Raw genomic sequence first — 13,580 nt, forward strand, 5'->3', positions numbered from 1 at the left:
CTGAAAGGCCTCTAAAAGCTTTCGATGCAAGCAGGAGCGAATCCTATGCTTATTATCAGGGAACGGATTTATATGGACTAAAAATATATGAAATATGTAAATATATATGTAGTTATTTTTACCAAAATATGGAATTAAATATGGATTTTTACCAAAATATGGAATTAAATATGGACTTAAAATTATAAAAAAATGACTATGTACGTTAAATATTGGTACATTTTAATCAAACTAAACAAAAAATATAATGGACGTACCTTATCTTCCAATGTAGTTTCAACAAAACACAATTTTTATTGTCTGTTACCATAACAATAGGTTACAAACATTTCTTTCAAGTGCTGAAAAGTGAATCTTCTTCTATTGTCTCTGAGGATAGATTTATACTGACTAAAAGAGCGTTCGACGTCACAAGAAGTAACTGGTACATAATTCAATTTCACAATGTCTGCTGGGGATAAGTCCAAGTTAATCTTCACTGTTGATTCACCACTCATCACAGCAACAACCTTTTGTAGTTCTTCATATCCAGGGTTTTTTGAAAGTACAGTGTCCACCTTAGCTCTTACTGCATCTGCAACTTTACCTCTACCACGATTCAGTTGTTCCACAGTACTATTTATAATTTCAAAACTTTCAGATAGTGAAAGGTGCCTATTTTGGAGACTTTTGAGCGTTTTTATGATGCATGAAAATGTATGCTGAATGTGAGCTAAGTCATTCTTCACACTTATGTCACAGGTAACTGTTTTCGCAGTATCAATTGAGACTGCATCTTCAGAGTCCAATGCAAGGAGAACATTGTTAATAGAGTCTATATGTTCGGCATAATATTCAACTGCTTCTAGCCATGTACCCCATCTAGTTAAAATTGGCTTTGGTGGCAATGGAATTTCAGGGTACATTTCTTTCAACACGTTAACTCTACTGGGAGCTTTGAGAAATACTTTTTTCACTGATGAAATCAACAAATCTACTTTAGGGAAATTGTCTCTGACCACTTCTGCCACACGATGAAATGCATGCGCCACACAAGTAAAATGAGTCAATTTAGGATATACAACAGATAATGCTTGTCCAGCTTTGACCATATAAGGGGCAGCATCGCTAATAAAGAATAACACATTATCGTACATAATACCCTTTGGCCACAGGATACCCATAGCTTCGTTGAACAGTTTAACTATAGTTTTGTTATTGCACTTTTCTAGAACATCACAATGTAAAAGAATTCGTTCAGAATATTGTTCACTTAACAAACCGATAACTACATTACCAACAAGTCTACCTTCTTTGTCGGGAGTCTCATCAATGGAAACCCAAATTGAACTATCTTTAATTTCATCTCTTATCTTCTGTATTGTCTCATCGTAGATGGATGGAGCATACGTCTTCCTAAGTGTTGACTCATCCGGGATTGTATGTTGAGTATATTTTTCAAGGAATTCCCTGAAGACCTTATTCTTTAGTTTGTAGAGAGGAATATCAGCAGAGATGAGAGAACGGCACAGGTCGATGTTAAACTCAGATCTTACATTCGATGTTGTTGGTTGTGTTAAAAACAATTGTCTCTGCTTGGAATTTAGTTGTTTGTTGGCCTGATGTTTACTAGTTGTAATGTGTTGTTGCACCAGGAACTTTTGTGTAGATGATACTGCACACTGACACAAATTACAAAATAATATTTTATTGTCAGTTGATAAACCATCTTCTTTAAATTCTGAAATGTAACTTGTTAGTTTTGATTTTAAATTGACTGAATGACGTACTTTTGGCATATTTACCGTCTTTATAGTATGATTTACAAAACTGAACCTATGTGTACTCTGACTGGCATTTAACTGTTGAGCTGCACAACTGAAGTCTGTTAAAAATTTTAAATTAAATTAATACAGTTTTGTAACTTACTTTCCCATTGTTGATAGGACTGCTAATTTTCAAATAACTCTGATGTTAAAGGGATTACTGAACATGTGTTTAAATCTCTATTGTTGAAATGTATTTTTAAAAGTTAATGGAATTTTGTTTTGTTTTATTGTTAAACCTAATATAATATGGACTGTTTTATATGAAATATGGAAAATATATGGAAATTAACGAAAATATGTACTAAACTCTAAAATATGGAAAAATATGGAAAATAAAAGTAGGATTTTTCAACCCTACACATTTTGAAACATAAAGATAATGCAAAATATAAATTATATTAGCTTTATAAGTAAATATGTATTTACATATAAATCCTTTCCCTGCTTATTATCATCTGCATTAGGCTTCATACTTCTGCAGCTGTAAACAAAGCATTGTGCTGTTGCAACGTATCCACTTCCAATTTCTCAATAGAAACTCGATTTTTTCCATAATCATTATAGATAGAGAAACAGTTATTTGAACTTACCTATTAATTTTATATTGATATCTATTACCAGTTCAAATTTATGCGTTATACCCCTTTCACTCTGTATAGCTGTAATAGTAAATGTGTAAAAGAAGCTTCAGGTTACCATTCCCTAGTTGAGTGGTTCATAAAACTTATTAAATTAACAATATAACAAAACAGAATTCTCCTCAGTTTGATACATCTTTACATTTCAGATTTCCATACATCCCTGAAATTAAAGACATGGATTAAAGCAAGATGATGAGAAAATTGTGAACCTCTTCATTACAGCACACCAGTCATTCCGATTACTTTTCTTCAAGGGTCACATAGAAATTGTAGTGTTCCGACGCAAACTAAAGGACAGAAACAACTATTTAATACTTCGGAATATGTATGATAAGAACTTTCTTGTGTTAAATTTTAACGTACCTTGTTAACATGTTTCGACCTATTTTGGGTCATCTTCAGAACTGGTCGTTGTTGGTCTTGGCGCCTCTTGTTTCTTGTGAGGGTGCGTTTGTAGTGTAGAGTCAAAGAGTGTATGTGTCTTGAAATTGAGTTGTGTGTTGAGAATATCGTTGGGGTGTGTTTTCGTGTGTCTGTATATTTCATATTGTTCTATATTCTCAACACACAACTCAATTTCGAAACACATACACTCTTCGACTCTACACTACGAACGCATCCTCACAAGAAACAAGAGGCGCCAAGACCAACAACGACCAGTTCTGAAAATGGCCCAAAATAGGTCGAAACATGTTAACAAGGTACGTTAAAATTTAACACAAGAAAGTTCTTATCACACATATTCCAAAGCGATACAGTGTTAAAAGTTGTGTAATCAAGATGTATATTTAATACTTCTTTTTTTAACTAATGGCGAGCACTTGCATCATTCACCCAAGCGTTCCCATCTAGTGGGCGACACGTCAAAGTTTGTAGTTCTTTTCAGCTGCCATAAAGGCATTGTCCTTGGTGCACCATAGGAGGCGAACTACGTAACGCCATATGATGGTGATTAATGAAGAAATGCTGGTAGGGGAAATGGGAGTACCCTGCGAATACCTACCACCAAACAATATCTTTGTCCACCACAATGGTGGGTCTCTATTTAACACTTAAAATACTTGAAATAAAAAATTGTTTCTTTCTTTGGTTAATTAGAGTGTTGACAATGTTTTTCTTGATGCCTGATATTTACTTGCAGAAGGACTTCAATAGTTACTTATAAAAGTAAAGATAAAGGTATTCCAAGACGTTGGAGGGGGCTTGGAGGTGGAGTTTCATGCTTTCTTGACTTTGGTACTGGAATGAGGTGGTGTGATCGGCTCAAACTCCGATCTTCTTTTACCTGTGGGCAAGGTGCAAATTGAATATTTTCTCCAGAGGGAGAACATTAAAATTTTAATTATTGTCGATTAAGGGACTGTCTATAATAATTACCGTACCGGTAACAATGTTGGTCGGCTCATATTGTTGTCTCGCCCAAGTTACTGTACCGTAGGTATTAAAAGAAAATAGGAGAAATGTTGTTATACTTATTGGTACTGTACCTATTTTGCATTTTACATTAATAACATACAAAACAGAAACTATACATTAGGCATCTGAAAATATTAAAAAATATTCCATGTTGAATCTTTTGTACACTACTTTTAACACTTGAATATAAATAATTGATTAAATAGCGATCTTACTCGTGTTAATTGTGTAAGCATGTGCGGCTTACAGCTGTTTCGGTGCTTCTTCACACTATCCTCTCCTGGCAGTGGAAAATGAATACCTTTTCAGCAGAGGGCAGCATATTCTCCAAAAGAGAGATGATCCCTGGCACCCCGACCCATCAATTCACACCCTGCCCACAGGAAACACCAGGTAGTCTATTCAATTTGATAGGAGGTGGAGTGAACCTCGAGACCATTGTGGAAGTTTTTATTACGAGAAAAAGAAGAAAATCTTAATTTAAAAGTTCATTAATGAGAAATGTGTACATTTTATTTTACAATAATGACTCATGAAGTGGCATATAGAATCATTTTTCTTCTCGACATATCCCATTGTGGTCTAAGGCATCCTGCCTAGGACTCGCGTTATGGAATGCTCGCTGTTTCGACTCCTCATGGAGGAAGAAATTTTCTCATGAAATTTCGGCCAGTGTATGGAACTGGTGCCCACCCAGCATCGTGATGCACTTAGGGAGCTATGATAGCGAAAATCCGGTTTCGCAAAGCAGCTATAATGGCTGGGGGGATCATCGTGCTAACCGCATGATTCCTCCATTCTGGTTGGATGATCATCCACCTCTGTTTCGGCATGTGGACCTGAGGCCAGAAGCCGGCTGGTCGGTCTTGGCCCTTCATGGACTGTAGCGCCATGGATTTACTTATTCTCTCTCTCTCTCTTTTCTTGACATTCAGTAAATTGTCATCGACTCTAGGGAAATATATTTCGTAGCAACAAAGTGTGAGGGAAATATTACGATTACGTCAACGTGTGACAGTACTGTTAATGTTCAATATGGATTCCAACTACAATATCGATAGAACTGAAAGATAATAGTGATGTATGAGTTTTTTATTTATAAAACATGACAAAATACATATACGTATTTGTAGTTTAAGACTAACGTGCACGGTGACAGTACAAACTACGAATTACAATGGATATTTTTCAGAGTTTTAGTGATGTGTTTATTTATATGCTCTGATAGGTTAGGTTTATTAAAACGAATTTTATTTTGCATTGCGGGACATTTGTTCCAGTATTACAGTTAACTTTTCATTAAGAGGGTTTCTTGAAAGAGAAATGGCTTCCCAAAATAATGGTAAGTAGTGTACATGCGCTATAACTTACGTAGTAAATTTGACAGATTTATAGTAGTGAACATAACCTATTTCTTTCAGGTTCTCTGGGCCTACCAGTTACTGCGCCTGAGTCCTGTGGATCAGCTACAGGTAAGAAACTCTGATCAACAAATACATTGAAATTAACATCTTAGTATTATGCATAAGATACAAAGGTAGGTTAAACTAGTGCTGAGATAGTTCCCTTCCTATTTCGCTTATACACCTTGCATATAGAGGAAAGGAACTGGCCACTCTATCCCATTATCTCTTGGCCTAATTGCCTCGTAAGTAGTATTTGTTAGGTTCAGACCTTTGACTAAAACAAGAAACAAACATTGCATATACGAATCTGTGACAGGTTAGGTTTAGTTAGTTTAGGCCGCTATACTGGAGAATTAGCACGGTCACTTTGAACCGTGCCGTTACGTTTACCATCAAATTTAAGTAAATACACAATGTCACCAACACAAGAACATGACGTTGGTGTGTGGCGTAGTTGGCGGGAGAAATTTTTTCTCTCTCTCTGTCTACCTCCTTCGTTCTGAACATTATTGAGAGATAGCACCACTGTTAGCGACAATGTGCATTTGCGTAAATATTGCGAGTAAATTATGACGAGTGCCTTAGATGAGAGGCTCGGGACAGAAACAGGTTTGCTGTAGCGCATGCGCGGACCTCTCATGCAGTGGGAGCGTGATCCTTACTTGAATTTATTTTTGCGTGTACTTGCAGATTAAATGATTGAGATCCCTTCTTGCTCCGGTTACAGGCCTTGCATTTACGAAGGTTATGTTATGTTAGGTTAGCTTAGATTAGCTTAGCTTAGGTTGGTTAGATTAGCTTTGGTTAGGTTAGATTAGTTTTGGTTAGGTTAGCTTAGCTTTGGTTAGGTTAGGTTAGCTTTGGTTAGGTTAGGTTAGCTTTGGTTAGGTTAGCTTGATTTGATTCGTCCATGTAGTAGTTAAAATTATATAATATGACAGTTTTTGATTCGTAATATTGTTAAAAAATAATAGGCCTATAATGAAAGCGGCGAAAAATTTCATGGTCCTTAAATTTTTTTTCGTAAAAGGCTAGGTATTTTTCTATAGGCTAGAAATAAAACAGCAACGCCGTCATAATTACGTACTTTACGCTTTGGCGAACATTAACTGGAAATTTACTTTCCGTCATTTTAATTGTATTCCGTGAAACACACCTTTTTTTCCTGTTAATTTCCTTGTAATAACCTAGTTTATTATCTTATTACATCTTCGTTTTCTTTTAATGCATTCAAAAAAACCGCCGTTGTACTACATAAAACCTTGAACTTGACTAATGGAGTGAATTATTTAAGAATATAGTCGCGAATTTGACTACCACCATTTCGATTATATTTTGTTTGATACGGCTCGGTACGGCCCGGTGACTAGTGGCCAGCGAGTAGAGTCGACTATCGATATTGGTCTGCCGTGCGTATTATCCAGTTGTTCCGTTTAGGCTTTTCTTAGGCCTATGCATTGCATATACGATCAACTGCATCTCCACAAAAAAAAAACTCTAGTAAATTTAAGAATTTTTCACTTCCGAAATCACCGGAACTATCTCAGCCCTAGTTTCACCCAAATGTATATAATAGCTAGATGTTGGTTACACTACATGACATGTCATAGGTATAGGTCATTCGGCGTTTCGTGAAACCTATCTGTGCGTAAGAGGAAAGAGATAATCGATACTCTTGAGATTGTGTTCATTTTCTTTGAATTTTGTTGCAACGCAATTAAATTGTCTAATTATATTAGCTGACTTCTTGTTCTATTAATATCCAGACCTATTTCCTTCATATAGAATTTTATATCATCGTATAAATTGCTTCTTCAGCTTTAACAAATCCCAAAAATCTTTTTTTTTAATTAAGAAAGAGTCTGATGTTTTCAACACATATCTAACACAAATACTTAGGTCTACTTGTTTTTTAGTGGAAATATCAGTTATCTCATTACAAACAACAGAGAAAGCAGAAACAGAAACGTCTTGCATAATTTTTTCCATCATATCATGTTTCATTGTTTCTATCAATTAAATTTGAGCACTTTTGTAAGAATGGATTGTGGATCCCATAATTTCATCCATTTCCTTTGTCTTTTATTCTTAGTTTTAGTAGTTCTAAAAGAATTCCCTTAGTACATATTTGCTGATGTCATGGATTCATCATGTTCCCTTAAAGGTAAACACTGTTTTCCTATAAATGAAGTAGGACGGTATTTTATATTATTAACTTTATGTAACTTCTAATTCCCTCATTTGTTTTGAGTGAGCAGATGAAAACTGATCAGGAACAGTTTTGCCATAAGACTGTGTGCAGAGTTCAAAGAGAATGTAAAATGTCACAGCTTGCTATATTGTAACTTGAGTGCTTGAATGGTCCTTCTTTTTATCCTCGAAGGGTCATTCTGAGTCTAACATCGTTTTTTGTTAAATGTAGTATTGAATGAAATGAAAAAAGGCACGTAACTTTTACGTCTTGAGTTTTAATCTTCTTTATGACAGGAATGCAGAATTATATTTTAAATAAAATTATGGTAATTACCAGTACACCCCAAAATTTTGCTTACCTACAAATCACTATGTATGCCAACCATGGGGAAAAATGGCTCCGAAGGGCCACTGCACTCAAAGCCGCCTTACCCCACTCCACAGACTCTCCCCTCCGCCTGGTGCTTTTCTAGACACGCTTCATTCAGTGGTGGGTATGGGTTCGATCTCGGGACGTCAATTTCAGGAAGAGCGGCAGAAAGAATTTTTTGTTACTTACAAAAAGAAGAAAGTCTGTTGCTTAATATGTGGGTTTAAAATTGCGCATATAAAACGCTTCAATATTAAATGCCACTTTAATCGGAAGCATAGGCTAAAGCTGACTTTGGTGATCTTAGAAGTATTTATTTACAATTTTAAAAGCTATTTTCGTAATATTTGTGAAAAGATACAGAACAAGATATGTTTATGGTATTTTCAGGATTTAGATACCTGTTATTTTATTAAGTAGTATCTGGAACTGAACTTATTTAAAACTTCGAGTGCATATTAGGCCTACTTGATGCGTTCTCTTTCCAAGAAAGATTTTCAGAAGAACTGCAATGGACATGGAGATGTGTCTGTTCAATAATCCTTTTGTATTTGATGTTACCCAAGCATTAGAGCCACTATAGAGATGCAAAAGAGCATGCCACTAAAGTGTTTAGGAAAAAATGGATTACCTACCAGAGGAGCAATTCCCTAATCTGCGCACATTTGCAATGCGTATGGTATCTATGTTTGGCTCAACTTACTGTTGTGAGCTGTTTTTCTTTTCAAAATGAATACGACCAAAAGTATCTCCAGGTCTAGAATCACAGACATGCATTTAGTTTCAGTATTACGGTTGAGTTGTTGTATTTTAGAGCCAAATATATCCTTTTAGTTAATAACAAGAAATTTCGAGGGCAATCAACAACAAAAAAATGAAAACCGGCAGTATAGGCCTACAGTAGTATTTCGTTTCATTCATATCTCATGTATTTTGTTTAATATTGTGATTTTTATTTCAACTCAACAATAGGATTTTATTCTTCCAACAATAATTCCTTTTTACAATTCGCCTTAAACGCTCTCGTCAACAATTGGATTTTCACTCAACACAGTATTCGTTATAGCACTCCACCGACGACAATGACAATTTACTTGGACTATTACGAACAACAATGAACTATTAATCTTAACTAATATTTACAAAGCACTATTTACAAATCAGAACTGTTAGTTCTCAGTTCACAGTTCTTCTAGCTCAGTCACTCGAGTTCACAGTATCTCGAACCACAGATCTTCAGAGACAGTTCACTGTACTCGAACTCAGGTCCCTCCAACTGCGGTCCACTGCACTCGAACTCAGGTCCCTCCAACTGCGGTCCACTGCACTCGAACTCAGGTCCCTCCAACTGCGGTCCACTGCACTCGAACTCAGGCCTTTGGATGCTGATACAGTTGCGGACGCACACTCGAGTCGAACTCCGGTACACAAGACTGGCTTGCTTGCTCTGGCTTACTCACTGACTGAATAACTGAAAAACACTGCTGTCGTTCCTTCGCGTCCGTAATTTATAACCACAGCGACGTAGCCTCGAAAGTTCGAATTCGCGATTCTTCCACTTCGACGGATTTCTCGGCCTCTCTAGGCAAGCAGAAGATGCGCGCGCAAACTCCCTCGCTGCGTAGGCCCTTTCCCCTCTCCGCCACGCGCCGTCCCATAGTGCTCCGTGGAGCCGTGTCGGCTCACGCGCATTCTGCTCTCTTGCGGGACGCTGGTCGTGAGTTCGAATCTCACGTCGCTGTCACAATATGTTTTAAAGTTAAATGACAGTGGAGCTTAGTTTTACTTTCTTTAGTATTTATAGAAAGAAACAATTGATTTTGTTGATCATTATATTGTGTTTAATATGTTTTCCAGTTCAATGACACTGGAGCTTAGTTACTTTATTAGTTTTAAAAAGAAACAATTTATTATGTTGAGCATTGTATCTTTTAATATATTGTGCAGTTAAATGACAATGGAGCTTTGCTTTTTTCTTTATTGTTTTTAAAAAAGAAATACTTTATTATGTCGATCACAAGACAGTTCAAGAATTTTTTGTGCACATGATAAAGGAATAGTTATAAATTGAAAAATATATAATTTGCCTAATGACAGTAGGTGGCCGTCATAATTTATTATTGTATGATACGTGTACTCCCTATAAACAAAATACTGTAAAGATTTTGAAACAAGAAATAAGAGCGGAGAAATTACTGATGCGCAAGGTGTGTCGAATCCACCACTGCACTTGCCTTAGCAAAACAGCTGTTTTACCCCTTGCCTGTCAATCAAACGAATGTGGGGTGGGTAGGAACGTTCCCTCCCTACTTTGCTTATAGTCCCCATAGCTGATGTATGCAAATATCTTAAATTTTTTATTGAGAAAGATGAACTAGGGGCACGGGTCCTCACTTTCCTTCCTCCTCCCCCTCCACGACTCGATGCCCTTGGATGAGGATAGCTGAGTGACATGAGGCCGAGAAATGTGAAGAGGTTTCGATAATACATAGGCCTATCTATTAGAGGATCTTCTCAGACCTGGTAAAATAAAAATAATATTTGGGAAGACTTCAGTGTACGGTTTTCTCACTGCCAACCATTTATCTTAAAATAGCAGATTTGCCTGTGTTTGTGGAATGAGTGTCATAAAGCTTACAGAAAGGCACTTTTCAGCGCCAACAATTACTTTTTTGTATTGAAGGGGATTTTACCCTTCCTGAATTACAATAGACAAACAGAAACACACTAAAGCACAAAATAAACTATTTCACAAATTTTAGAAAATAACCACATTTATTCATAACAAAGAGAATGTTTCTAAAGGCCTGAAAAATGTGTTTTACAATATATATATATATATATATATATATATATATATGATACTAACGGATATGCTACTGGAGCTAAATGACAGCTGTGAGCAGTATGGAATGAAGATAAATGCAAATAAAACGAAGACCATGGTCATAAGAAGAAAAATGAAGAAGGTAAACTTGCGAAATCTAAATGAGGCAGTAGAGCAAGTGGACAGCTTCAAATACTTGGGGTGTACTATAAGCAGTAACATGAGCTGCTGTCAGGAAGTCAAAAGGTGGATATCAGTGGCCAAAGAAACTGTTAATAGAAAAAGGAGCATCTTCTGCGGACTTCTGGAAAAGAACTAAGAAAGGAACTAGTGAAGTGCTTTGTATGGAGTGTGGCATTGTATGGGGCAGAAACATGAACATTACGACGAAATGAACAAAAGCGAATAGAAGCATTTGAAATGTGAATATGGAGAATAATGAAACATGTGAAGTGGACAGGCAGAATAAGAAATGAAGCTGTGTTGGAAAGAGTGGGTGAAGAAAGAATGAAGCTGAAACTGATCAGCAGGCTTCGAGACTTCGGACCCAATAGAGCAGTTCAGTGGGAAATCCGCATAACGGCGTACTGAGTATAGTGGTAAAGCATACAGTGAGTGGGGTACTGTAGAATGAATGCCAACAAATACGCAAATGAAAACGCTCTGGATTTGAAGGTTCTGATGAATAATTTGATTTTCATACAAACTGTATCTGAAACTATTACACGGTTAGAAAAGTCAGAGCAAGAGATGCCGGAAGCCCTCAAATTAATTTAGAAAATGATGCAGAGAATTAATGAGACATCAAGTACACCGGTACTGAACGTGTAAAACAGAAGTGGAAATCAATTTTATGTAAAAATAACGGATATGGAACATTGTGTAACATAAACAACAAATTAGTGGACATAGAGTCACCCGAGAATAAAGGACTATCTCTTAGAGACTGCAATGATGTTAGGTTTTTTCGTTTTCCTCCTATCACGTCATGCGATGTAGAGCGCAGCTTTCTTCAGTACAAACTTTGGCAGATAACCGAAAAAGATTTACGTTTGAGACACTGAGAATGTATCTTGTAGTAGGTGCATTGCAATTCGGTACTGTAACTGCACTTCCTAAAGACGACCAATAGGATAAATGAAAAAATTAAGATTGCTACATGCCTATTTCCACCATTAACACTGTGTATAATTAAACACAAATGCTTATAAAAGACAGGAGAATAAATGCTTTTCACATTCTTTTGACGTTATCATTGTGTAATGTATATTTACTTTCAGAATGTACATATGTGTGTTTCCCCATACTACCGTACTCTACTCTAAATAGCAACGTTGTTACCTCAACACATCTCTATCTACCTGCAGCGAGTCAGCAACCTATAGTGCATGCACAGTAAACTTATTGTATCGGGTCCAAAGTCTCGAAGCCTGCTGATCAGGAAGAGGAAAAGGAATTGGTTTGTTCACTGGCTGAGAAGAAACTGCCTATTGAAGGATGCACTGGAAGGAATGGTGAATGGAAGAAGAGTTCGTGGCAGAAGAAGATATCGGATGATAGACGACAGTAAGATGTATGGATCATATGAGGAAACAAAGAGGAAGGCAATTCTACAGAAGAACTAGATACTAGACCAAAAGAAGCGCCATTTTTTCCTTAACAGTTGCGAACTACGAATAGTACAGAGTACTAATACAGAGTACTAAGCACATATCTAGTTTTATTTTTCGGCACGCAATATTTTCCATAGAATAACCTAGAACTATTCACCTCTTGTACATAGTAATGAATGGATGTATTGTCGTGTAGTGTACAGGTGAACTGTAAGTTATGTCATTAATTTCAAGAGGTTATTCTTTGAGATATTTCAAACACAAAGGTTTAATACAATTTTGCTCGTTTTTGCTTCCTTTTTTGAGATAAAAATTGTTTTATATGAAACATTTTAGAATGTAAAAATTGTTTTATATGAAACATTTTAGAATGTAAAAATAGTTTTAAATGAAACATTTCAGAGCGTGTTTTGGAAAAGCCATTGATTGAATTCCCAATATACTTAGTTTAAGAGAGCAGTGTATTATAATAACAAATGATTGAAAGAATTTTAGTTTTGTTTTTTTAAGTGTGCAGAAATTTGATTGGAATAAATGTAACTTTTCGTTCTGCAAAGGAATTTTACAATGTTACATTTGTTCGGATCAAATTTCTGCATATTTAAAGGACAAAACTAAAATTCTTTTCAATTATTTATTATCACAATACTCTGCTCTCTTAAATTGACTGAGTATATTGGAAATTAAATCAATGACTTTTCCAAAACACACTCTGAAACGTTTCATATAAAACAATTTTTATATCGAAAAGGAAGCAAAAACAAGGAAAAATTGTATTGAACTTTTTTTGTTTGAAATATCTAAAAAAATAACCCCCTGAAATTAATGACATTACTTACGGTTCCCTCCATATATAATTAAGCAATATTACTGCTTTCCAAAATTGTCGCGGACTGACAAGGAAATTCAGCCTATTCTGACGTTAAAATTATCTTATCACTACATGGCATTACTACTTAATGTTCTACTACTTGACGGACCTTTCGGCTTTTCCCTCTGCAAAATCTACTTAATTTCTTAAGTGGGACAGTCTGAAGGAAGCAGGACAAGTGGCCTTTGGCTAGGAGTTCACATAGAGGCTAAGATGAATGACAAGATCCTTACAAGGACGCGATAAATATCTTATACCTTTTAACTTATATTTTTTCCTTTCTTCTTCGTTTCATTTATTTCAGATGTCACTGCTTCCTGTTACACATAAAATGTGACATCTTTCCCGCTTGTAACTCCAATAAAAATGCAGTTACGTCAAAAGTGAAAGTAAACATTGAAGTCACATGGTAAACAGTACGGTTGGTCCTTGTCC

The 13,580-nt window shown here is 36.0% G+C and overlaps 1 protein-coding gene across 1 annotated transcript in view; it reads left to right on the forward strand.

Annotated features, from left to right (window-relative positions):
- The first annotated feature begins 4,879 nt into the window (after positions 1-4,879).
- LOC138712281 (cytochrome b5 reductase 4) overlaps positions 4,880-13,580 on the forward strand; it is a 50,035-nt gene continuing 41,334 nt past the window's right edge. The window contains exons 1-2 of the mRNA XM_069843879.1: positions 4,880-5,207; positions 5,287-5,337. Of these exons, the coding sequence (XP_069699980.1) occupies positions 5,189-5,207; positions 5,287-5,337 (70 nt within the window). The 5' untranslated portion in view covers positions 4,880-5,188. The remainder of the gene's footprint in view (positions 5,208-5,286; positions 5,338-13,580) is intronic.

The sequence above is a fragment of the Periplaneta americana genome, chromosome 13 (assembly GCF_040183065.1).
Source record: "Periplaneta americana isolate PAMFEO1 chromosome 13, P.americana_PAMFEO1_priV1, whole genome shotgun sequence".
Classification (NCBI taxonomy): domain Eukaryota; kingdom Metazoa; phylum Arthropoda; class Insecta; order Blattodea; family Blattidae; genus Periplaneta; species Periplaneta americana.